We start from the raw sequence: 27441 nt of genomic DNA, 5'->3' as shown, positions 1-27441 counted from the left end.
TTAAAATCAGCGTGTCCAATTATTGAGTTTTTTGCCCACAATTTTGCTATAATTAATTTAAAAGTAGTGTTAACTAGAAGATAATAAATGCGTAAGTATGATAAAATAGTTTCAAAGGCTGAAAGTATAGTGATTGCAGTGAAATTAATGAAAATAAATTTTAGCTGTCAAACTTTAAACCTCTTTCTTGTAAAGTTTACATTTTGGACTTACAATAGTCTTCTTCGGAACCGACGATATGAAGATAAAGAAAAATAATTTCCTGAACACATTTCTTTTAAACTTTACCTTCATTGTTTTTGTGTTCGAATGTAAATCATTTAATTCAATACAACTTTAAAAAAAAAACAACGAAAGAAAACTTGTAGAGTCTTGAGAAAAAAAACTAAGATTAAATAAAAAACTTTAGGTTTTTCGAATCTAGTCAACGGTTTTATATTTTATATGATGTGTGGATTTATTGTCTGTCTAAGAACACAAAAGTTTCTTCATGGTGTATTCATGATTCATTTTGTATTTGTATCACAATAATTATACAGTAGAGTCTTCAAAATTCGAAAGCTCGGGGGGTATTTTTAACATTTCTCACCTCTCAAATTCGAACGATTTTTTCACAACTAACGAAATTTATGAGATATTAAATTGTACTTTGAACAAAATTTCCTTACTTTCTCACAACTCTGAGTGGTAACATACTTCCTTTTCATTTTATACGATCATACTGTGACATCAAATCCTTTTGGGGCCCGGCAAAAAGTGTTTTTCGCATGAATTATAACTTTAATTTAAAAAGATGTATTTAAATTCTCTTACGAGGAATTTTATAACTTTGACGTTAAAAAAAATGTTTTAAATGATTCGGGGGAAAGTGTTGAAAATATTAGCTAGAGCGTTTCGCCCATTAATACTTAATTAAATTATATAAATTTGGGGGATTTAAAAATTATTTCGATACAATATCTTTTTAGCGCGTGCCTCTTGTGTTATTTGAAAACGCTAGTACCACACTTGAAATTTCTGAGAGTTTGGACAATCTGAAATTATAATATTTCCAAGTAATCTTTAGTACAAACTTTTCAAGATAAAATCGAATTCCGAAAGTCCACAAAATTACCTAATTCAGTAATAATAAAAGAAAATAAAAAAAAACTTAAAATAGCAAAAGTGAGATAAAATAGTATCTTTCTCTCATTCATTTATTCGTTCATTCTGTCCAATGAAAATTCCAATTTCAATTTAATTTTTTTTACGCAAAGAGACACAGACAATTATATCTAATATCTGTTTGAAAGAGTAAAAGGTAAAATTTCTGTGGATTGTGGTAGTACATAAAAATTTACTTTTTTTTTATCGAAATCATAATTTATTTTTCAATTGAAATGATTGCAATAGCTGTGATGAATAACATTTATATATATTTTTAGTACAAAAATTTCCTAAGAAGAATTTCCCAGAAAAAATCCCTCTTTTGAATTTTTCCATGTACAAACGGTAGGCCAAAAACAATTCTGTGGAATTACGCCATTTTTTCGTGAAAATTTCTTGTTCCAAATTATTTTATTTTTTCACGTTCATGATGTCTGTGTACATAAAAAACAGTATATAAAGTGCATTAAATGGTAACAGTGGTAACAATAACCCGCAATATACAAAAATCACCTAGTATTTAAGTCTAAATGTGGAAGAACACTGAACGCTAGTCAATTTCCAGCTTCGTGAATTTACTCTGAATATCATCAGGCTTTTCAATTTTTCTGTCACCGAATGTTGCCTTCTCATCAGCGGCAAAGAAGTCCTTCATATTCATAAATTCCTTTTTGAATGCCTCATGCATCTCTGCCACTGAAGGGCAGTCTCCACCAAAGTCCGAAGGGAGACTGCTCTTTGGGACGTACTTGGTGTAGAACTCCTCCATATTCATATTTGATGGATGCAGATGCATCATGTTAAAAATCTCTGCTTTCATGAATGGCTTGATTAGGGTGAGGATTTTGTCGAAGAATGGCACCACATTAAACACATGGATAGCACAGAGTTTTGCCGGAAGGCCTTCCTGAAGGTAGTGGAAGAATTTCCGGATAGTACCAATCCGGACACGAGTCAGATGACCAAGGGAGACACCTTTCATGTCATAGAGGAAAATTATTCCCGGTCGTGGTCCCTGTTTGTTAAGGCATGTATCTGGGGAAGAAAAAAGCCAGATAGTGAGTCACTGGTTGCCGGAAATCATCTTTTTCTCCAACCTATCATCATAAAATACGTCTTTATAGCACTCTCGAAGACGTAGCTGGTGATTTTGTAGTCAGATAGACGATGGAATGTGACATGGTATCCTTCTGGAGTGAGTGGCAAGTAGAAGTAATCCCTGCGGAGAAGCAAGTTCGGTAAGTCAAATTCTTTTTGTATATATATTTTTTAAATTATAAAAAAAAATATTCGAAAAATTTAAAATTATTTTACAAATTAGCTAAATCAGAATTTTTAGTTAAATTATTTATTCGCGGTAGCAAGCAATTATTATTCCCGAAAAATTACCAAACTTAAAAAGAGAAGAATGTGTCTCGGATTCATGAAAAGTGGTAGGTATGTTGTACGAGATAATTCGCATTTTGTAAAATAAATTTCTTAATAATCTCAATACTTTTTTGCAAAAATTGTTTAACTCTTTCGCATCCTTTGGGACTTTGACTCTGAGTACCCAAGGGAAAATATGGATGTTCCATTTCTTGTGGATGACTATAAACTATAAGAATATTGTTCAAGTCTAGAATATATTTTGTGACCTCGAGTAAAGAGTAAAATTCTCGATGAGCTTAGAATTATACAAAAAAAAATCCTTACTGTGTTATCACACTTGCACATTAAAATTTTAATATGATTTACATTTAATTGTCGCTGGTGAGAGTCCAAATGTGTAATTTGTGTGTTTGAATCATTTTATATTCAAAATTTTATCTATTAGTTGATGAAAAGGTAGACTTGGCCCGCAAAATTTGATATAAATTGATTTATAGCATTAATGCGAAAAATTAATGCGATTATCTTTTTAATTTTTTAACGTGAAAAATATTTATGCTTTAGGTAAATTTAAACTTATTTTTGCAGGCCAAGTCCACTTCTTTATCAATAAATAGAAAAACTCCAAATATTAAGTAACTCAAAGACACAAATAACATATTTGGACGCTCACAAGCGACAATTAATGTGAATCGTATTAAAATTTTAATGTGCAAGTGTGATAACGCCGTTTTAGACTCATAACAAACTTTGACAATTTAAAAATATTTCTGGAATGTATTGTTAAATTATCAAAGAATTTTTTGTATATTATTTAATTTCAAATGCAACAATTAACTTAAAAATTTCTTTTTATAAAATGATCTTTTTCAAGGTTAGGTCTTACATAACCATACATTTCTGAAGAATCCTTGAATTAAATAGAAAATCAGTTTCAATGAAGTTGATTATAAAACGTTATTTGTAATAAATAATTAAAAACGCTTAATTGAATTAAAAAAATGCATTATGTCGTACCCTTAGAATGTTTCCTAATATTAAGCTATATTTAGCTCAGATTCGATACAATCCCAGTTTCGAAAATACTTACATATTTCAATATATCTTCGAAAGATTTCCAAGACCTTTTGTGTTTTTGAAGATAGAATAATAGATTTTATTTAAAATGTAAGCAAGGTAAATAACTTTTAGATGAGTTTATTTTATTGAGGTTCTGTCGGGAATTTTTTTTTTAGGTTGTATCTAACATAACCTAAAACTTTTTAAATTTATTGCCAAAGTGAGTGAGTTCCAACACTTTTATAGTTTTGCAATTGGTAAAATGTTTAATTAAACTCATTCATTATTCATCGCATTATACATCATGCGCAAACTATTGATATCTATATTGCTTCCGGGAAAGGATTTTTAGTTATTTTAGTTCTTCAATCAAAAATTCTGGAACATCATGCAAAGTTTGACATGGCGTTAATTTTATTAATATTTTCCTTTATTTTTATTCTCTCTTTGAATTCTGGGTGACAAATTCGTTTCTCAGTTATTTACACTATATAAATAAATAATGTTTGTAATTAACAAATGCAAAAAACTTAACCCTTTAACAGTGTTTTCTTTAATATGCAAAAAAGTAGTTAAATAATTTTGTCTAGCGTAATTAATGGTCCACTGAACTCAAAAATACCATCCATTCTTCATTATCTCTTTCCGTTTGGGCACCGGTGAGAAAAGGTAAAGACCGCCACCAGGCGGTCATATCCGTTTAAGGCATAAAAAGACTGAAATATTTTTTATTGAAAAATAGTGAACAAATAGTAAAATAAATTAATTTTAAACGTTTTTTATGAATGAATGTTGTATGATTATCTAAGAAATGATAATTTTTAGGAAAAAACGTTTATAATTTGTATAATTAGACGTTAATGAAGCTCAAGGTATGGCAATAAGACTGATTTTAAACTAATAAGTCGCTGTCTAGGTATGAAAATGTAATCTTCTTGTATAATTTGAATGTCCTTTGAAATACATTGCTCATCTTCTGGTTTTATTTCACGATCTGGGGCATTAAAGGACGAATTAGGGAATTCATCATCACTGTTGACGTCTGCTTCTTTATCAATTTCGCTTAATTCTCAGAAATCGACCATTTTACTCATTCTGGACAGTCTTCATGTAATCTCAATTGTTTTCCATGATTAATATCTTGCAAAATAATAATATACTTTACCAGAACAACCAAAACAAATAAATAAAAAAATCGGTAATTTTTGAAAATTTTACACCTAAACCGATAAGACCGTCCACATGCGATCTTCCTTTTTTTCTTCTAAAACTTATACTTTTAGTTTTTTCACACTTATCAATTGAAATATACAAACTAGAATAACATATCTTTCAGAAAATAACACTCTTACTACATTTAGATTACTTTAAAACAAACTTTTTTGCACTTGAAAACGAGAAATGTCGCGAACGACATTTTGTTGTTTTTCCTCTGACCTGTCACACAAAACTGAAGATTGTAAGCAAACAAAAGGTCAAAATGAGTTCAGCATCAGAAAATAAGTTAGTAAGACTATAACTGAGGACACTGTAGATATTTTAACTTCAAATAAGTAATATTACCGCAGTAAATGCGATTTATAGAATGACCGCCCTGAGGTGGTCTTACCTGTTAGAGGGGTTAAATTCAGTGACGGTTAAGACGTATGGTTTGATGGCATCTCCCCGAACCTCCTTAAAATATTTTTTCTTATATGAACAAAAACTTTTAAAAAACGTAACTACTAAAAACCAAGTAAACAAAGGTATAGGGTAGTAGAACTTTACGTTTTTTTTGGATCTGGAGGCGAGACGGTATGAGATATAGAATTCCGGTTTTCGGTGACCCCCATAAGTGGGCATTATCTCGAACTTGATTCTTGTGTGTCCTATTTTACTGTTCGAACTCAAAGAGAGAGCAGTTATATAGTCCACTTTTTTCAACTTATAACACGACTAGAGGTCAAATTGTAAGAGATATCTACTTCCGGTCTTCGATGACCCCGGCTCATAAGTCAAGATTGTCTAGGACTGTCTCTTTCCCTTTTTCCTTCTATCCCCTCCTAAACCCTCCAAAACCATGTTTTTTGGTTTATTTCGAAAACTGCTCTTAGAATTTTTTCCATTTTCGATTATTTTTTAGGGGTAGTCAAGGTGAATATTTCATCCTTTAGACACCTCTGTATGTTCGAAAAACATTTTGATATGGCCTTTTCGAAGGTCAAAGTTACGGCGTTATCACACTTGTACATTAAAATTTTAATGTGATTCACATTAATTGTCGCTTGTGAGCGTCCAAATATGTTATTTGTGACTTTGAGTCACTTAATATTTCGGGTTTTTCTATTTATTGATAAAGAACTGGACTTGGCCTGCAAAAATAAGTTTAAATTTACCTAAAGCATAAATATTTTTCACATTAAAAAATTAAAGAGAAAATCGCATTAATTTTTCGCAATAATGCTATAAATCAATTTATATCAAATTTTGCGGGCCAAGTCTACCTTTTTATCAATAAATAGAAAAACCCGAAATATTAAGTGACTCAAACACACAAATTACACATGTGGACTCTCACCAGCGACAATTAATGTGAATCATATTAAAATTTTAATGTGCAAGTGTGATAACACAGTTAAACCACTTTGACCTTCACAATGAATGACAATGATTTAATTCATTTTCAAGTAATGACTAAAAGACTATTTTGGCGATCATTTCGTCTATGAGAATTTATTCATTCTGTTGTTTTATTTCAATGGCAAATCTTTGTGTCCTTTAAAATTATTGTGATCCCAATATGAATTATGGTTTATTGAATCTAGGGATCAAAGTATTCGAAAGAACGAACTTTTTAGCGAATTTTCGATATCGAAGTGGTTTTCTGTCGAATCAATTTAATCGGAAGTAAACTGTATGTACCCAAAACGCATAAGCCATGGACAGCTCTATCGTATGAGTTCAAGAATCTCTTTTTATTTTATATCAGTAATCTTAATCATGTTTTAATTTTTTTGTGTTATGAATCTTTACATATTTTTTTGGACTGAAACTAATATAGAAGAAAAATCAATTAATAGGATGATCGTTATAAAATGAGTCAAAAATGTTTCAAAACTTTCTATTTGAACACGTGCTTATAGTGAGTAGTCTGTATGAAATAAATTTTAAAATACATTCGCGACAAACTTACTGGCACTGCAGACACTTCTGTATCTCACTTCGAGTGGGATCTCGTTCAGCAAAGAGTTCCGGAGAATTTTTCCTTGCATCATAGTATATTTTAATAACTTTCCGTGTCTCCTCGACGGTGCCACAGGCATTTAAGAAGAGGGCTAGCTAAAAGTAAATAAAAAGGTGAAAGAAACGATAAGATTGTTACTCAAACGTCCTCAGAAAAATGTTTTTTGTTTAGGTCACAACTACATTTTTTTAATACCTGTTTGTCTGTGATATTGGTGGGTACACCTGGAATTGGTGGTTCTCTCAATTTGCCCAAATCATCTCTTGAGAGATTTTCACGCTTAAGTGCCTCATCGAGATCATATTCCAAATCCACAAGCGCCATTTAGAAATTTTATCTTAAGTTCTTCAAGCAGTTTTTTTTTTATTTAAATGTTGTATAGGTTGTAATAGTAGAAAAGATGAGGGAGAGTTGCATGAAAAGAAAAGTGATGAGAAAGTTTAATAATTGAGAACACCTTTAACATTATTAGGTATTTCTTCGAAGAGTAAGATAATTCAATTCAATTCACATATTTATATTAATTAGCTGATTATATCATCTTGTATGTAGAGGAAAATTACAGTGAGTAAGGTACAAAACAAAAACCTGTCTAGCAGTACATCATAAATTTTAGTGGGAATTTGATGAAAGAAAAAGTGAATAATAGCAAAAATACGCAAGATCTTGAAGAAGCCTCTATGTCTATATAATTGTCACTGGTGCCTGTTTGCTATTGCTCGAAACTCGGCCTCTACAGAAGAGCGCTTTATGCAATATAAGTTTGTAAATTTGTATAATGCCTTTTATTTTGTGTAAGACAAATAGTTTGAGATAGGGACTTAGAGTATCCAGAGGACCCCCCAGAAGTGAACATGAGAATCATTTAAAACCATGCTTTATTTCGAAAGCATGTCATAAGTTTGGTTTTCTGCTAGAGGCCTCTAGACATTGGGAGACATTTTCGTCAAAAATTGTTTGTTTGAAAGGAATTTTCTGTAACGCTGTAGGTGGAAACGTGAAAAGTCTGTCAAAATGCAATATGAGGAAAATAGGTTAGAATCTAATTTTTAAAATTTGCTAGATTTAAGGAATTTCATTGAAAGTAGTAGCTGTATAATTGTAAGAATTTCATTATCAATGGCGCAGATGGAAGGTCTCGTGAAATAAACAATTACAGTAGAGTCTCGCTATAGGCCATCGCTCTATAGTCCACAATTTATCGACCGTTGATTTCAAAACACTGATTTTAAGTTAGGTTATGTTTTTTAGTATGCGACATGCATAATTATTTTAATATTTTTGGCAAACTTTATTAAGTAGTTGTGATAATTGTGATCCACAATGAAGCGATCAAGGACAAGTACCACAATCGCAAAGAAAGTGGAAGCCGTCGAGCAATTTCCATACTAAAAATCGTTGATAATTTAAAAAAATTACATGGACTATAGTGCGACCCAAGTGTCAAATTTGAAACCAAATATGGACTATAGCGAGACTCTACTGTACTGTTTAGTACATAACAACTGCATTCTACCATCACTAGGACAAAAGAAAGTTTAGCACAGCGTCCCAGGCTTTGCGAAATGCTCGAACTCGTATCTTCGGCACTGTATCTCAAAAGTACACAACCAATTTGAACCGATTTATAAACCACTCAAAGATCCCTCAAAAGAGCTTAGAAGTAATGCAATTGCATTTCCACTGAGAAAAAAGGGTGCGATTAACTTTTTTACCTCGTGACTTTAACACTTTTTAGGTGTAAAAATATATCAACATTTTTTTAACGTTAATTTTACACCTTTTAAAGGGTAAAATTAACATGAAGAAGGGTTAATTTAACCCCAAATACACCTAAAAAGGGTAATATTTACACCGATTTCGGATCAATAATGCAGGGTAAAATTAACATTTCCGGAATGTTATTTTAACTTTTTCGGATTTCTCTCAGTGTCGGATAAAGATTACTTATTCATTACCAGTTTATAACCGACTGGAATGGGTTTAGACTTATCAGACATTCCAAAATTCATGATATGATCCCATTTGGTTAAGAAATACGCTCTCTAGACACTTTTCTTCTTTGACCTCGGAAAACCGCTATTAGGAATGATTCAACGGTAATATCTTTAATACAAATTGATTTTTTTTGTTACTTCTTTATAAGGAGTGTTCTTTGGATTTTGTAGACAGTTTATCGTCTTTGTTTTCTCTAACATCATTCTTCATATATTTTAAAATAAATTAAAATTAGTTTTGGGCAACATTATATTTCGGCCACCTTGATTCTCATACTTCCTTGCTCTTCCGGAATTCTTTCAAATGCTTTTTTCACATCATTTCGTTCGTTGAAGTGATATTTTTGTTGCTTGTTATGCATTGTATTATTTTTAGAATATGCAAAAAACTAAAAATTCATAGAAATTTGAGGAAGAAAAGAAGTGGCCGAAATTGCAAACCGGACGAAATTTGGCACAGTTACCCTATATTGCGAAAACTGGTACCAGGCAAGTCGAAGTTGGAAGTTTTTAGGGATAAAAAAAATCGAGGGATTATGTAGGTATATGTACTTCTCTCCATTTTTAAGCAGTAAGGGCAGAATCACATTGACAGTAAAATGCTCACCGTCACCGTCAAAGCCCTTACCGTATTTCGTTGATTTACGCATTTTCATTGCAATTCTTACGCAAATTTTCCATTACGACATTACCTTATCTCATACTCGGTGGCACTAGGTGAAAATAGTATAAGAAAATTGAATAAATAAAACGAAAATGCGATAAACGGTAAGCAAGAAAAAACTGTAGGATTTTTTTGCTACAGTTTTTCGTACAGTTTTTTTGCTCACCGTTTATCGCATTTTCGTTTTATTTATTCAATTTTCTTATACTATTTTCACCTAGTGCCACCGAGTATGAGATAATGTAACACGGTAATTGAGAATTTGCGTAAAAATTACAATGAAAATGCGTAAATCAACGAAATACGGTGAGGGCTTTGACGGTGACGGTGAGCATTTTACTGTCAATGTGATTCTGCCCTAAAACAGATTAGTTTATTACTGATAACAAAATCAAATTCAACAAATCACTTATACACTCCCATTAATTTTATGGCTTGGCAATTTATTAAAGAGTGTAGAATAGTCTAATTCAGAAGCTGATCTAAATGGGAATTTTGTGCAGACAACAGAATTTTATCTCAATCCATTCATATTGATAGGTTTTGGTTAAAAAAAACCCATTTGGAGCAGATTATGAATTAGGCGATTCCACTCTATTTTAATTGTATTTGGGCATGAAAAAATTCTAATTTTAAATGCATGCAAATTTTTGAATTTAAGTTTGGAGAAAGAATTGCATCGAAGCATCGAATCCATTTTATCCATTTGGTCCATTGAAATGGGTTTGGATGACGTGATTCTTTGACCATAAAAATTCAACTCACAATTGGATTTGTATACGTTCTAATTTGCAAGTACTCTGAGAAGTTCACTAAAGAATATTGGCTACCCCAAACTTATCTGAGCTATCACTGGTTTTATTATTTTTGGATATGTTTCCAAAGTTGCTTATGGAAAGTTTTTGTCAACGACAATGACCTTGAATTATTCCTTCTGATGATTTTACAAGGACAAATGCTGAATATCTTTTTAGAGTATATTCTTTATTTCAATATTGATTCTAACTGCCTTGCAATTTAATAATAAAGTACTTCTAAGCAATTTCGGGAAAATTCTCTAAATTGTGAAGTCATTTAGAAGGAATATGAAATGGGAAATAGTATAAAATTTTAAGAAGTGAAAAGCTCAAACTCGTGAGAACAATTGTTTTTTACGTGAGTTGGATCACTCAACAAAGTTTCTAGATTGAAATAACAATTGGTTCACAATCAATTTTGAAAGCATTATCATAAAAATCCAAGTATTCCGTAAAGTTGAAACGCTTTGGCACCTCTGTTTATTAAAGATCACGTTTCACTATTATATATTACAACACATATATACTTTATTGAGTTACAAAAATACGCAATTGTTTAGCGGATAGAACACAATACTGATATTATTGAAGAAGAAAAGAAAAATCAAAGCCAAAGAACTAAATAACATTTTTTACTGCTGTATCTTCATTAGGTGTTGATTCCATGAACTATATCCCGATTAGGGGCAAATTTGCAATATATATGCATTAAAGATCAACACTTCATGGCGTATTATTGGTCAAGTGTTGGGTTACGTAGTAACAAAAGAAAATATTAGGTCATAAATGCAAATAAGTGACAAGTTTATTCAGCGCTAAAGTGCCATTGAAAATTCACTTAAAACGAATACAATTGTAAGCATCGAACAGCAACCGAGACTATACGGGGAGTATCCAAGGAAAACATTGATATTATGAAAAAATTCTCTGCGGCCAATCTGTTGAAAAATTGGATGATTCTTTTCTTTTTTTTTTTGTAAAAAAATGCACTTGAATGAAGAATATTCTTGCTGATGCATTGTAACATATCCATCCATATAATATCATAATATCCCAGTTATAGTACAGGAAGGCATGAATAGGAAATTTATCATTCATCCTCTTCTCCGTATATGAATTTGGTAAATTAATCGACATTTCGTGTTTTTGGAGAAAAGAAAGGAAATTCATCTACATTTTTGAAAGTAGAGGGAATATATTCCGTGCTTGTTCTTTTACAATTTTATTCATTAAATGCGAATCTTCATGAATCTCTTTTAACGTAAAAAGAAACAAAAGAGTAAGTAAAAAGAATTTAATTGATATGGAAATGCTTCGTGAAGTGATTACAAGAGTACTTATATTTAATTGAAACAGTACTTATAAATAGATTGAATTAAAAAATTAAGTGCTGCATTTTATTGTCGTAACTTCCTCTTATAAACATCAGGAGAAAATGTGAAAAAACTATTTGATATGGTCCATAAAAACTGAAATATGTTGTGGTCAATTAGGAACTGATATAATTTAGTAATTTTGCTGAATTATTGAACTGGATTTTACTAAATTATTGTAACTAATACCATATTTTATTAAAATATAATAATAAATATGAAATATTGGATCTAGTAGTGCCAATCAAAGTTTTTTAGATTTAGTTGTTTAGATTATTCTTCACAGTGATATTTTTTTTTATTGAAAGTACTTATACAATTCATATCGGGCTATATTAAAAAATATACTCCTCTATTTATATTTTTTTATTCACGTTGTTAAATGAAACACTTAAAAGATTTCTATCATATTGTATTCATTTTGAAAAATATATATAGATAATTCTGAGCCTTTTGTGCATTGTTCTGACATATACAGTCGGAGAGATGTTAATTCTATTTTTTTTTGTTGAAATTGGCAAAAAATTCAATATGATTCTAAAAGTCCATAAGTTTTTTTCAAATTTTTTTTAGGAACCATTCAATTGGCAAATACGGGACACAATATTTTGCAAATATTTGGCGAAAACCTGACTAAATCAATAACAAATCAACAATTTTATAAATGAAGTATATCAATAACTTTTTTTTTTAAATATAAGTCTTACGATGCTAGTTTATTTAAAAATGAAACCTTTTATTTTAAATCGCAGTTTTTAATGTTTATTGCAGTTTCATAATATTGCTTCCTACCCTTTTATCGCATTTCAAAATCAAAAGCACCAGAAAGGGATATGACCAGGGGTGACATGATATCTTATTTTCGATACTATCGACTGTCGATTCTGAAAAATTTAAACGATAGCTGCACTTCCTGTAACTAATATAGATGTTTATCAACAGTCATTTTTTACGAATATCACAATGAATAGCCCAATCATCCGTTGCAACATTCACTTGATCTAACAGATATAGATTTATCGACACTATCGATTCGATAGTATCGAAAAGGTATCATTCCAACCCAGGCTTTTTCCAAGTTTTTCAATTTTAAAATTTTTAATGATAGAACAAGAGGATTTGTAAATATCATGTTGATATTTTTTTTAAAGGGATTGTATAGTCAGAAATGGAATTGTAATTCTTATAACATGAAATAAACATTACTATCTATCTGTCTGGGCACTCAATGGGTCAAGTGGTAGAGCAGTCGCTCTATGATGCAAGTGTCCCGGGTTCGAATCCCTTTAGGTCACCAGGAATTTTTTTGGCGTTAAAGGTGTTCGAATTGTATCCAGTGAGCTTCACTGAACTTGATTCCACGGGCATGGGACTGACAACCTCATCCCGTATAAGAAAAAATAATAATGCGTGTCTAGAAATCCCCTTGCGGGAAGGCCTAGTTCCTTAATGGAATGTTGTGCTACCTTATTATATTATTATTATTATATCTATCTGTCTATTTAGATAAAGATACATAGCAATCTGTAGCCCATACATGCACAATTTTTTTTCGCGATTGTTCTGAGATATAAATTTAGAAATAAATAAATTAACAGTTCAATCTAACGAACGTGATAACTAATGAAAAATGTCATGAGTTTGATTAACTTTCATGTCACGAAGATTTAAATATTCTTTACCACAAGCAAAGATAACGAAGTTAATTCACCTTTGCGTTGGATTTCTTATCATTTCGCATTTATCAATATTCAATCTTTCAATATTTTTATCGCTTGAATTCCACACAGAGAGCAATTATATAATCTCTTGATTTTTGAACTCCTCGCAACTTTACCTCCTACCCCCCGGGGACCCAACTTTTTCCACATATTATCAAGACTTAGACGATTTCTATGAAACGGTCACGCTGTTTACTCGTCTGACATTCCGATACTGAACAACGTTAGAAGCCAGATCAACCGGGTAGAGGTGTTTATAGCGGTTTTTGATCTTCGGAGGATCCTTCATAAATCCAGTTAAGGATTATTAACATGAGCTTTATTCCCCCTTTACCAATATTCCTTTTCGAACTCAAATAGAGAACAGTTAAATAATTTACTTTTTTCAACTCTGGAGCTTAAACGGTAACAGATATCAACTTCCGGCGTTTGGTGACCCCTAATAAAAAAACCATTATTTCCAGACGTTTTTTTCCTTGTCTTCTCACACTCTACATCCCCTCCGAAAGTATGTTTTTTCGATTTTTCTCAAAATTGACTCAAGCTTTTTCAATGATTTTCGGATATATGTTTTAGAGGTAGTCCAGATGAACATATCGTCCAAACACACCTATGACCGGAAAATTCGCCAATTTCAATTATTGAAGGTCAAAAATCAATCAATTTTTTAACCGATTTGGTTAAATTTGGATTTTTTGGAAAGGCCTTAACATTCCTCATCTGGTTATATCAGTTCCAATCAGTAATGACTTGGTCAAGTACAGTAGACTCTCTCTCAATCGGGAATATGGGGCAAAATGTCATCCGGTTTAGCGATAGAATTGAGCGTCAAAGCCTTTGTAAATTCCACAAAAAGCGCTCAATTATAAAGAATCACGATAAAATAGGAAGAATTACAGCGAATTTGATCGAATTAGCTTCATAATTAAACGTGAAAATTGTCAACAAAATTTGTCGCCCGATTGAGAAAGAGCCGATTGAGCAAGAGTCTACTGTAATCGTAATTGATTTATCTTTCTCGAATATTCCTTTTTATTTACTGGAAGTCATGCTTCTAATTTTAAAGACCATTTTAAAATGCACAGTTTTTAGCCAATTTCTTCCGAAATGTTTTTCGATTTGTGTGAATTTAATCGTTAATAAACCGGTATACATTCAAGAAAAATGCAACAAATTTCAAAAACTCTTGATGTGATTTAAAAAGAAAATGATTTTTGGATATGTCTTAGATGTTGCCTAAACGGACACTTCATCCTTGCCCTCCTTGCCCTTGAATCATTCCTAATAACGATCTTTATTGTCAAATTTTTTTTTCGGCGTATTTCTTAACTGATTAGTGTAAATTTGAGTTTCCTTGCAAAGACTTTTGAATTCCTGACAATATGAACATGCTCAGTCTAGCTATGAACTGATTAGTGAAATGCAATTGTATATTACCACTAAACAAAGATAAGATGCTTTGTTACCCCTTTTACATGACAATGAAATGTCAAATGCATTTCTTCACAAAAATTGTTCAAAAAATATTGAAGACAATTAATTTAAAACGCTTGTTTTTTTTTTGTCGCCTTTTTATCATTTATTAATGGCATGTAATAAAATACCGCATTTTCCCTTTATAAAAAAATCTATGCCCGGTTTTTTTAATAGATGCTTTTAACCACATTGAGCAAAATAAACATCAAAACAATATTTTTTTTTTTTGAAAAATGCTAAAACAATAATTTTTTTTGCTCAGATTCTTTACAATTTCAGTTTTTAATGTGTAGATAGAATAGCTATTTTTCGCATCTACAAGGCTAAATAGTCAAATTATCAATCATCCATGTTAATATTTATTTATGGCAAAAAAATTTAAATTTTTTTGACAGAATTAGATTTTTATCAATTGTTCTGTTTACTAAATCACGGTGACTACTTTTGCCCTGCGGTTAATAATACCCTGCTTGTTGCTCTATCTACATGGATTTAGTGGTCTGCATGACGTGGTTGGTACACACAATTTTTGCGGAAAATGGAAATTTTGAGTTATTAAGTCAAAAAATCGTCACGCAAACTGATCATATATGATTCATATTTTATAATAACGAGTTTTTTTTACCGAGATTTTGGTAGTTGTTTTGTGCTTCAAATGCCTGTCTAGTACCTTTTTCCACTTAAAAGAATAAATATGACACTAGAGTTGAAGTGAAGAGAGGTTTTATTAAATATTTAAAAAAAAATCAAGAGGTTTGTTGTACAAGTTCGAGTTTCACTTTCAAATGGAATTAGAGATAAGAAAAAAAAGATATTTGAGTAAGAGTATTTATATTGAACTGCTTCGGTTTCTAATATTTAAAAAGTTTTTTTTTCTTTTAATTAAATACCTGATTAATTTTAAAGCAAATTTCAGATTATATTTGTTTGTATAATTGGTATTAGTTTTTTCGCAACTCCCCGAATTAAATAATATTATGCACTTTGAGATCTTAATTCTTATCTTTAATACAAAATTGGTGGCCAACATTCAACAGAAATGAAACCAACAAAAAATGTTGGAATAAAATTGTAATATCAATTTTGTGAACAAGGTTAAGGCTTAGAAAAAACATAGCGTCGTAGTTATGTAATATTTTACACACATTTTCATACGAAATTACAATTTGGAGATTTTTAAATATCATGCTTTACTGGGAACCCTTGCACAATATTTATGAAGATTTTAGGTGTCAAAAGTGATAGTTTACAATTTAATACGTTTATGTTTTTTCTCTTCGACTTCTGTGAATGAACTCGTTGACTGAAGGTAAAAATAACAGGTGATTGAGTATGTGTTAAGATATATTTAATATATATTGAGATAAATTTCTTTCTAATATTCTCTCCTTCACATTTACCCACGATTTTCCAATAGAAAACACGATTATCATAACTGACATTAATAATTCACTTTTAGAGGGTAAATTGTGTATGTATATAAACTTCTTCGATACATAATTTCAAGTACGTTCAAACAGAAATTTTTTTTCTGTTTAATCATGGAGAAATGTATAAGTTATCTGCATGGGTATATATATAAGATTGATCCAATCAATAATACAGTTTACCAATCGGATGATAAGATAAGAACAGTATCAGGAGTGGGAAAAATGAAAGCTGCCGAGTAAGTCTAAAGATTAATTCATCATTTGTTGGTGGTTATGAATAATGGAATTGTATAATTGTACATACACGGTAGGTTGGAAAATTTCTGGAGATGGAAAATCTTAAACGTGTGTGACATAGAGCGACGTGGAAAAAGGTCGTCAGGAAGATTGAATTCAGTATCTCTCATGAATAATATTTATAAGATTTACTATTTTTCTGACGCACTTACAAGACGTGGAATTTAATTATTATTCACTTTGGTTGCACTTTTATAAAAAAAACTAACACTATAATGATTGCTAAATAGAAAAGCAAAATTTATCGAAAAATCTTTAAAATATTAATTTTTTTAACCAACAGATTTTCCCCCTTCCGTATACCTCTTAATTATCTATATGTTTATCACATCACATTTTTTAGATGGTTTACCAAAAAAGAACTTAATGATACTCACAAAGTTTTTTGCAATTCTCTAATGTTTATTTTGTGGCACTGAAACAATCGGTTGAAAAAAAAAGTAAGAATAAGTATCAGATTAATCACAATACTGAAGACTTTGGCTTTTCCGAGGTGATCAAATGTTATTATCAAAATGTAGAGGAGTTCTTTGTGGAAGTTAAAGATCAGTATGGAAAATGATATAAAGGTAAAAACGGGGAAAAAGTGATTTTATAGCGCTTATGCGCTGTGTTGTTCCTCTCTCGACCGAGTGTCGCGTCCAACTGAAAAGAGTTACATACGTCTGTTATTAAATAAAGTAAATGAAAGATAGTAATATCGCCGGAGTTGAATGTTCGTCTGTAGTGTAATTTAGATACAATACAAATCAGACATAATTCATGGGAAAAGTGTGTTTTCTCTATGTAACCTGTCCACCTTGTTCATTCACTTTAAGAATTGACTAAAACTTGACGCAAATATTTATATATTTAATTTAAAAATATTTGTAATATGTACCTGTACTAAACATTTCCTGATTATTAAATTTGGCAGTCATTTTAATTATTAAGACAAATTTATTGACTGATTTTTTTTTAATTTCAATGTAATTACTATTTTTGTGATAAAAAAGAAATACTTTATTTCGGGAATTTGTGTTTTTTAATTCCATTTTTTGTGTTTAATTTATTTAATTTTGCTTAAGATTTTAGTGATTTTTTTATATGATATCGAATCAAATTTAATTTTGAGCTCAATTTGGATTTAATTCATATATTTTGTTAAATATTTAATGTGCTTTGTTGTTGTGAATTGATTGCATTATAAATTCTATTGTTGATTTGATTTTATACAATTTTAAAAATTATTCAGAGGCTGTTCAAATTAAAAGCACTAAATGAATTTTTTTTTAAATTTCATATCGAGAGAAATATAAATGATTTTGAGTTATTTTGCCAAACGGTTAGAAATATGTATTTTGATCTTTAATGACCCTACTTTCGATTTTGATTGTCTTTCGTGCCAAATGAACATATTAAATTAAACTAGGTGAAATTATCGAGAATTTTGCTTAATATTAATCTAATCCAATCTAATATTTTGATGATGTTAATACTTTCATTTAATTCCTCAAAAAATTTTAAGAAAGAAATTAAAAATTGAAATTATGTGTCTAATCTAATTTATTATGGATATAAAATTTTTGTAAAAATTATTCTTGACATTCTCTAACACTATGCAACAAATTCACAACTTTTTTTGTTAACGGAGATCTCACATGGTACGTTTGATAGAGTCAAGTCCCCTGATTAAGAATCTGGTCTTGGTTTTGCTCCTATACGTAACAATTTTTTTTTATTAATACTTTTATATTTTTTCTGCTTTGCCTTACATTATCCGTTATATCTCAAGTTCTAGTGAACGGAACTTGAAAAGTGTGGGTGCGTTGGAAAGCTCATTAGTCGAGCTTCAATTTTGATAATTACAAAAAACCTTGTAAAACCATTCCTTCGGGGTGTAAAATTGAAGTTTCTCTAAAAATTACCAAAAAATGGTCCTCAAGTGAGGTTTTAAAAATTTGTATAAAATAAACTAAACAAAATATTAAAAATTCATTGACACCAGGCGATAGGCACCACTTAGGACTACAATTTTGTTCATCTAAGACATCTCGCTCCGATCACTCTAAATGCCTCATTTGTTGGTTTTTGTCATTTTCCAAAAATATGAAGTACCTATTTTAGAGCAAATTTCCTAAAGATTTCTGAGAAAATATCTTTTAAAGTTTATGTGAAACATACATAAATGTGGAGATTCTTCTTTAAATCGATCGGAAAATCATCAACATGATTTTTATTTACATTCCCAATTGTTAAAAAGCTCCCAATTTTTCTTTAAGTAATTCAATTTTTGTTTCTATTTATTTCCATCGATCCATCTAATACTATTTCTAGTAGAGGATAATTTTAAATGAAAGTACGATCTAAAGTCATTGAAATATATTTGCGAAATGATCGCTGATGCGTTTTCTACCTATCATAAAAAAGCATTCTAAAATGAATTTAGGGCTTTCTTCTCGCGGTTGAATGTTGATTAGTGATGTTAATGAAAATCATGTTGATTCATGTTGATGGCCCCGATCGATTTAAAGAAGAATCTCCACATTTATGTATATTTCACATAAGCTTTAAAAGATATTTTCTCAGAAATCTTTAGGAAATTTGCTCGAAAATAGGTACTTCATATTTTTGGAAAATGACAAAAACCAACAAATGAGGCATTTAGAGTGATCGGAGCGCGATGTCTTAGATGAACAAAATTGTAGTTCTAAGTGTGGCCTGGAAATTCGAGGAAAAAAAATGGTGGCCGAAATTGCAAGCTGGCCGGAATTTGGCACACTTACCTTTTCAACCCGAAGTATTTTCGAGGATATACAGAGAAACAAAAGCAAATAAGGTCGGGGTAGGTTGGCACGCGATTAGGTAAGCTTCGAAAAATTGGAAGCACGTTTTCTTAACCTCTTATATTTATGTTTTTTTTTTGAATTCGCGGAAAGATAACGAAAAACATATTAACCGATTGAAATGGATAAGGCTTATTTTCTTTCGAATTAATTTCTCTTCTAATTGAACCTAAATACTAAATTGAAAACCATTTTTAATACTTTTTACAGCACGCTAGTGTCTGTATCTTATACAGATAAATGTATTTAAAAAAAATCTCAATAATAGTTCATGTTTCACGATTTTCATTTATTTTTCTTGGTCCAGCTATGAAAATGCACTTTTTAAAATTGATTATTTTTTGATATTTTGTTGCACACAAGAATTAAGTTTTTCACATTTTTCGCTACTACGACGAGATATACCAGCGAACTACTCATTAGTTCGCCATTTTAGATATACGAGGTATGTTGAAAAAGTAAGGTCTCTATGTCTATAAAAGTAAGGTGTGTTTAAGAAGTAATAAGTCGTATCGAATTTCTTTTCGGTTTTATTTATTTGTCAGAATTACTTTGTGTAAATATTCTGCCAAACCTCGTTTATCATTTCGAATTTAACCGTGTTCTTGTCAAAATTTGAAAGATTCAGATTTGAGAAACTACCATTTCGACCTAACTTTTTTCCATAGGGGGAAGTGAAGCACCTTTAAAAATAGGATTGTTCTCCTATGTTTAAGTGGAACTGAGCCATATCATAATGTAAATTAGCTTCTCAATCTGTTTGTGCAGCTAAATAATATCACGATAAAGCTTAATTTTATTCAAAAATAAGTGAAAAATTCTAATTTCAAAGGTGTCCCACTTCCCCCTAGCTTAGATTTGGAATAATAATTAAGGTCTGTCTTTCAATATTGAATATTATTGAATTATTGAATTATTGTTACCATTATACCATGGAAAATTTTAACAAGATTTAGAATTTTAACGCACTTTGAAACGATCTACGTATACTTAGAAATGCTCCACATTCACGACTTTTTTTAAATGTGGAGAGGCTATTAGACTTTAGAGATTGAAAAGTTAAAAAAGAAAATTTGTAGATGTTGCACATCTGGCACTTATTTCTTGTTGTAATTATCAAATCAATCATTAATAATGCAGACACTTAAATGATTTAAGATGAAACTTTTCAAATGTCGTGAGTTGTCTTAAGAACATAATAATCATAGCTTTTCTCGGCTTTTACATCGAGTAAGAATATTTTATAAAAATAATTTGGATTCTATACAACAGTATCCTGTTTTCAGTAATTAATTTGTCAAGTTTTTTAGTCATAGTAAGAGATTAAAAAATATGTTTTTTTTTTAAGTGTCTTGTCTGAATTTGGAAATTAACCACAATTATTATATATGTAGAGATAATGCTAATTTAGAAATATTACGAATTTCACTGTATTAAAGTCTTCTTCTTAGAGTGTACCGCAAACAAGTTTAAGCAATAAAAACAAAGATTCAAAGACCAGGAAAATGAAGAAAGTCACTTTGAGTGGAGATATAATGATTTAATCTTTTCTGCAACTCAAAGTAATATAAGTCTGTATGTAGAGTCAAAAGAGGGGAACATATAATATGAAATAAAAGTGGGAGAAAATTATAAAAAAAAAACTGCGATAAAGTAAAAACTACAATATGAAGTTTAACGCCTAAAGTCATTCTTTTTCGTTTCAAAAAAGAAATTGTTATGAGCAATTTTAAAAGTTGCTGCCATTGAGTAAAGTTGTTAGGTAAAATGTTGATGAAAATTACTTGAGAGGCTCACAAAACAGCTTCTGTAAGATAACAAGACAATTCGCAAACTCATAGAATTTTGGGTATTTCGTTGTGTTGAGAACACCACTTTATGCTGTTATAAATACTTATGAATTATTTATGTAGGAAATTTATCGACTTTTCCGTCACACATTCATTGCTATATTTCTTCTCACACAATGTTTCAATACACCTCTTTTATTATAAACGCAACAATATCATATGCCTGGTTCAGAGGGTGAGAATGAAAAAAAAATAAAACAAAAATCGAGCAGAGGGTAATTGCAAATAATATCAACACGATAAATATTTATTTTTATCCCAAATGTTTTGTACAATATCCAACATTGATTTTATTGCTGTACGATAGGTATAGAGTAAAAAATATATACAGATGAGAGAATATTAAGAAAGACAGTGTAAAACAAAAATAGGAAAATATATTTCTTGCACGACAAATTTTCTGTTTATAGAGTTAATTGGGAAAAGTCAAAAAATATCTTTAGTGCAACTTTCCAATAGATGTACTTTCTTGAGAAAATCGATTAGTCGTTTTGGCAATATACAAGAATTATACAATACATGAATTGAAGAATTTATAAGTATATGGAAAGTTTTTGATATGTATTGTTAACATTCTAAATAATCATAGAACATTCTATTTTGGCAATAATTTGGCTCAAAATTGATCATTAATCTCTTGAGATTACAAAATGAATTAAAACTTTTATTTTGACATAAATAGTATTTTTATTTAAGTTCTGAATTGTTATTATGAAATTTGTATTAGAGAAACTTATCATAATTTTTATAATCCGCAATATAATAATCCACTTTTTTGCAACTCATAATCACTCTGGAGCTTAAACGGTAAAAAATATCAATTTCCGGTTTTCGATGACCCTAAAAAAATATATCCAGATGTTTTTTTTCCTTTTTCTCCTCACCCCGTTTCATCCCCATCAAAACCATGTTTTTTGGTTTATTTCGAAAACGGTTTTATCGATTTCTTTTATTTTCGAATTTGTTTTAGAGGTAGCCTAGACGAACATTTCGTCCATACGTACCTATGACCGGGAAATTCGCCACTTTGAATTATTTAAGACCAATCGTCAATCACTTCGGAGGATTCATTTTTTAACCATTTTGTTTAAATTTGATTTTTTGAAAAGGTATTGAACTTTTACACCCAGTTGCATCGCCCTTCATTGGTGATGAATCGGATTCATTTTCTCGAAAATTATTTTCATGAGCTCCAAGAATATCTGAAAGATTTGTAATGAACACATTCTTAATATAAGATTTAACTTTTCGAAGCTTTGCTTGAAGTTTCTCAAAAATGCTGAAGCAAATATTGGCAGACTTTGAATAATTAGTGACACTTTTTTTTGTGTTTATCCATGAGCTCTCGTCAATAAAAGAAATATTAAGGTTGACATATCTTTATAAACATAATTATTCATTTGCAACTTTGTCGTAAACTATTTTTCACTTCTTTTACGAGTAATATGCTTTTGAAGTATGTTTTCAAAAATGTTTTTGTCATCAAAATTAGTCATCAAAATAGTGGTACTCAAAATTTTATTGTTAAAATATTTGGTCAATGTAAACATTTTTGTATTTAACTAAGTTTGTAAAAATTTAGTGAACAAAAATTTGCTCATCAAAAATTTTAGGACTCAAAAATTTAAGGATAAAATATGATAGGGGAAATGCTTGTAATTTAGGACAGGGTGCACGCACATTAGGGTGTTTCAACAAGGAAAAAAAATTTGGCACTATTTTCAGGATGTTGTTGTATTTGATGAGACAAGAAAGTTTTTCTTCGACGACCATATGATAAGACGCCGTTTAGAGGTGGCTGAACGTCGTTCAGCCGTCGTTCACCAAATACAGCACCCTGAGAATAGTGCCAATTTTTTTTCCTTGTTGAAACACCCTAGTGCACATAAGCACCAATATTCAAAGTTAAAAGTGCGATATTTTCAATACAAATTGAATGTGTTGTTTATTTTTTAGAAGTTCTGTTTGGAACGATGTAATGTTAGTTTATTGTCTTTATTTTATCTAAAATGTTTAAAAATGAATAAGAATAGGTATTCATATGTTTTAAATGTTGGACACTTTGCTTGTAATTTTGGACAGCTGGTATATTTCGTAATAGGACTCCCATTTTCGTTCATTTCAAGAACCCAACTTATCAAATCCAACAATTTTCCATATGATTCATTAAACAAAGTTAACTTCGGCTTTCCGAATAAGCGCAGATTCCCGTAAATGATTTATTTTATGGAAAATGTGGTTCATCTACTTCGATGACAGTTCCACTGAATGTATCAAGTCAATCTTACCTGAAATTTAGGAAAACTCATATATATCTGAGATTGACTTGAAAAGATTTTGAAGAACACTAACCAAAATTCACCTAGGACATGTTGCCAAAACTATTGTGTTCCGTCTCTCCTCAACCTCCAAATACATGTATTCTTATGGAGACATAAAGATTTTTGGCCATTTTTCAGACACCTAAAAAATTCAATTTCTATTTTCTCGCACAACTTTAAAGGTAGAGAGAGCTGCAACTTGGGGGTTTTCATTAAAATGTTGTAGGGCATAAATAGACCACATGAGGAGGTAGAGATCGTGCGTATCGGGCAGGAGGCGAAGTGGTCCATCTCTCCCACCTGCTCCATCTCTCCTCGAATTACTATATATTTCACTAAAGCTAAATAAAATTAAAAGTAAACTTGAATTTCTGTCATATTTCTCGTAAGAATATGCTCACACTGAAGTTTCAAGAAAGGAATTTTAACTCAAATCGTATTTAAAATTGAGCGATTTTTGTGTTAATAGGGGAATGTAGGCATGGTTCGCATAGAGTGAACCTTCAAACGATGCGAATTTTCTCTTTGTTTGCAAAGAGCTGATCTATCATTTCTCATCTCGTTTCATGAGCTTAATAATGATCTATCTTATGACTAAGAAATGACGAACTAGATCTTTGCAAATAAAGAGAAAATTTGCGTTGTTTGAAGGTTTACTCTGTGCGAACCATGCCAACATTTCCCTATCCTTTTAAAAATAATATATATTTAGTTGGAATACACTATTCATTAAATATTCGATGAAAATGTCATAATTTCAATCAATTTATTTGTAGTTTCCAAGCTTACCTTTGAAGGGTCCAAAATTACAAGCAAATCCCTTAAATTTCACGAGGATTTAGAAAAAGGTGTACAGCAATTTATGTTCAGCAATGAGTTGTTCTTGTTTTAATATATTTATCGTGCCTTTTGATAGTTGGTGTTTTGCTTAGGATAATTGTTATGAGGATAATTATGAAATTTATTTTCATTTTAAAATATAAAGTCATACTTTTTTACTGGCAGCTGAATGGCACCATGAAATGTTTGGAATACTTAACCTTTTTTAGTTATTTTAAGAGAGATGCTAATATAATTGAGTGTAGATTAATACATCAGTTTGACAATTTATTTAGTGATTAGCATATTATGATTTTTTTCTGAAAAAAAAAAATTGAAAAAGCTTATACCACATATTCTGCAGCTTTGTGTTAATCATTAGAACAAACATTTAATCAATCTTGCTTCTAATTGCCTCTACACTCTAGACTCTAGAGATATTTATGTCCATATTGAACCAATTTTCTTACGCTTGTGTGGGAAACATTGCCAAAAATGGACATAAATTTTTCTAGTGTATAGAGGCCATCAGTTAAAGATAAGCACATAAGGAAAATTGCTCCATATGAACAATAAAATGAAATTAACAATAGGATAAAATTGCGGAATAATTTGGCAGACATGTATATAACTTTGAAAATTATGAAACGAGAGTTCGTATGGAAAATAACAAATGTCGTCAAAGAGGCAGAGGAGCTTCTGTGAACTTTATCGGAATTCAAATCAGTTTCATCTTCTCTTTTTCGCCAAAAAGATTTTGCACTATATTTCAAGGAATACCGTCGGAAATTACTCCACTTGGTGGTGCTATATGGGAAACGTGAGCAAACACTCACTAAGAAAGTTATCACTTCATAAATTATTTATCTCACCACTGCGTGATACACAAATCCAATCCATTTCCACATGAAGTAATTGCATATGTGAAGATGCAGCTTTTAGTAGGAGAAATACCTCAGAGACAATCTCAGTGGGAGGTAAATATGCGACATTTCCAAATTGTGACTCTGTTCGAAAACGAATTTCTGATTGAAGTTTTCTTTTACTTTATTTTATTTTTAAATTCCAATTTTAACTTTGTAACATTATGAATCTTATAACATGAGTTACAAAAACAAACATTTACAAGATTTGGCATAAAAATAATTGTTCATAAATAATTGATGTAACTGTAGCTAGCCATTAAAACTATTCCCATTCAGTCAATGTACCAGAAATACTTGAAATAGATTGTTCATATTTTGGAATTAGTTTCATACAGATTAGTAGATGTTTTTTTTTTTTCAAAAGAAAAAAAATTATCTATCATGGGGGCGCGGCGAACCCTTGTCAAACACGCGTCTTAACGGTCACTGAATTTAAATTCTGTACATTAATTAATTACAAACTCTTTTGACTTAGATAGAGTAACTATTTAAGAACACGAATTAGCAATCAGAATTCAAATCAGGAAAGTGGATGGATGTCAATTCTAAGAAATTCGAAGGGATGTCGTATTTTCCGTTCGTCATTTTGAGCAAAAATTTGGCATGACTTTCCGCGAAGCGAGAAAAGAACAACAAAATGTATTTCCATCGTTGGCGGACTATTTTTTCGAAGTAATTGAAAGACCAAAGTAACGAAAAATCCATTCCCGACAGAAATTCGGACATCAATTGCGCAGAAATAAATGATCAAAAATCGTCTATTTTTTGATTAACCCATTCAGTTAATGTACCAGAAATACTTGATATAGAATGTTCATATTTTGAGATTAGTTTCCTACAGATTAACCCTTTAAGGACGTTTGGAACACCGGTGTCCCATAAAGAGAATAATTTTTCCTGACTACCTAAAGTTATTTTTTTCTTATGTCTGTACATAATTGTAAAGTAGAAGGTTGAAGGAATCTAGAATATTTTTGCAAGTTTCTAGCTATTTACTATGTAGTAAATATTTAAGTTAAAAAAAGGAGATTTTTTAAATTCTCAAATTCATAATTGATTTTATTTATCTTTTATACTTCCAATTTTTTTTAAGCAAAACCCTTTCGGCAATAAAAATAACAATAGTCATACGTAATATTTTTTATTAGAGCGAAAATTAACAGTCACTGGTATCGTCAGGAAAATTACTTCAATTTTTGGGCTGTTTTTGTCCCTATCGTTCATAGAAGCACAAAATACACCGAATCAGACTCTGTTGGACTTTCCAAGGTTATATGTAAGAGTTATCATTGATTATGTTTCTCAGTTTATTTTTTATTTATATATAACAGTCCGTAAAAAGTGTCTCGTCGTTAAAGGATTAATAGATGAATTTTTTGAAAAGAAATTTTTTTAATCTATTATGGGGGCGCGGGGAGCCGCTGTCAAACACATGTCTTAACGGTCACCGAATTTAAATTCTATACATTGATTCATTACAAACTTTATTGATTTAAATAGAGTAACTATCCAAGAAAACAATTGGTAACTAGAATTTGAAATCAAGAAAGAGAAAGAGCCCAATTTTAACAAATTCGAAAAGCCAGTTCAACGTATTTCTGAATATACAGAGATGAAATCAAAAAGCGCTGAACAGATTTGCAAGAGTTCAGGCCAAAATCTAATCACTTACGACAATCAAATATAATGATTTTACTAAATTCCCATCAGTTTCCCACTAGCTAAGCCGTTTCAAGCCGAAAGATGGATTAATCATAAATTAATTTAATTGTAATCTCATCATTATTTTGTTCGTAATTATGTTAAGGTGTCTCTTGGCTTAACCCTCTAACGGTGTTTTCTTTAATATGCGAAAAAAAAGTTCTCGGATAATTATGATCCAATAAAGTCGAAAAAACCATCCATTTTTCATTATCTTTTTTAGTTTAGGCGCTAGGTGAGAAAATATAAAATTTTTTTGAAACTGTTTTTGCTTCTAAAATTCACATTTTTAGTTTTTTCAAATTTTTTAAATAAAATATACAAAGTAGAATGACATATCTTTTAGTAAAAAATAAATTTATTTTAGTGAGATAACTTTAAATCGGTATTTTTATGGAAATTGGAAATAAGTTTTTTTTTCACAAATATTTTTTGTTGCTTTTTC

The 27441-nt window shown here is 30.4% G+C and overlaps 1 protein-coding gene across 2 annotated transcripts; it reads right to left on the bottom strand.

The window, feature by feature from the left end:
- Nucleotides 1-1538: 1538 nt before the first annotated feature.
- On the bottom strand, nucleotides 1539-17204 carry LOC129809502 (alpha-tocopherol transfer protein-like). Of its 2 annotated transcripts, none has more exons than XM_055859355.1 (5): nucleotides 16932-17204; nucleotides 6995-7144; nucleotides 6749-6894; nucleotides 2244-2365; nucleotides 1539-2181 (listed from the first exon to the last, which is right to left on the bottom strand). In XM_055859355.1, the coding sequence occupies exons 2-5, from the start codon at nucleotides 7121-7123 to the stop codon at nucleotides 1697-1699; spliced, it is 882 nt and encodes a 293-aa protein (XP_055715330.1). In that variant the 5' UTR covers nucleotides 7124-7144; nucleotides 16932-17204; the 3' UTR covers nucleotides 1539-1696. The 2 variants fall into 2 exon arrangements, with proteins under 2 accessions (XP_055715330.1, XP_055715331.1); XM_055859356.1 differs by having other exon boundaries at nucleotides 6995-7136; nucleotides 16932-17201.
- Between the last annotated feature and the right edge of the window lie 10237 nt (nucleotides 17205-27441).

Source organism: Phlebotomus papatasi, chromosome 1 (genome assembly GCF_024763615.1).
Source record: "Phlebotomus papatasi isolate M1 chromosome 1, Ppap_2.1, whole genome shotgun sequence".
Taxonomy (NCBI): Eukaryota; Metazoa; Arthropoda; class Insecta; order Diptera; family Psychodidae; genus Phlebotomus; species Phlebotomus papatasi.
This window is presented reverse-complemented; position numbering and strand designations above follow the sequence as displayed.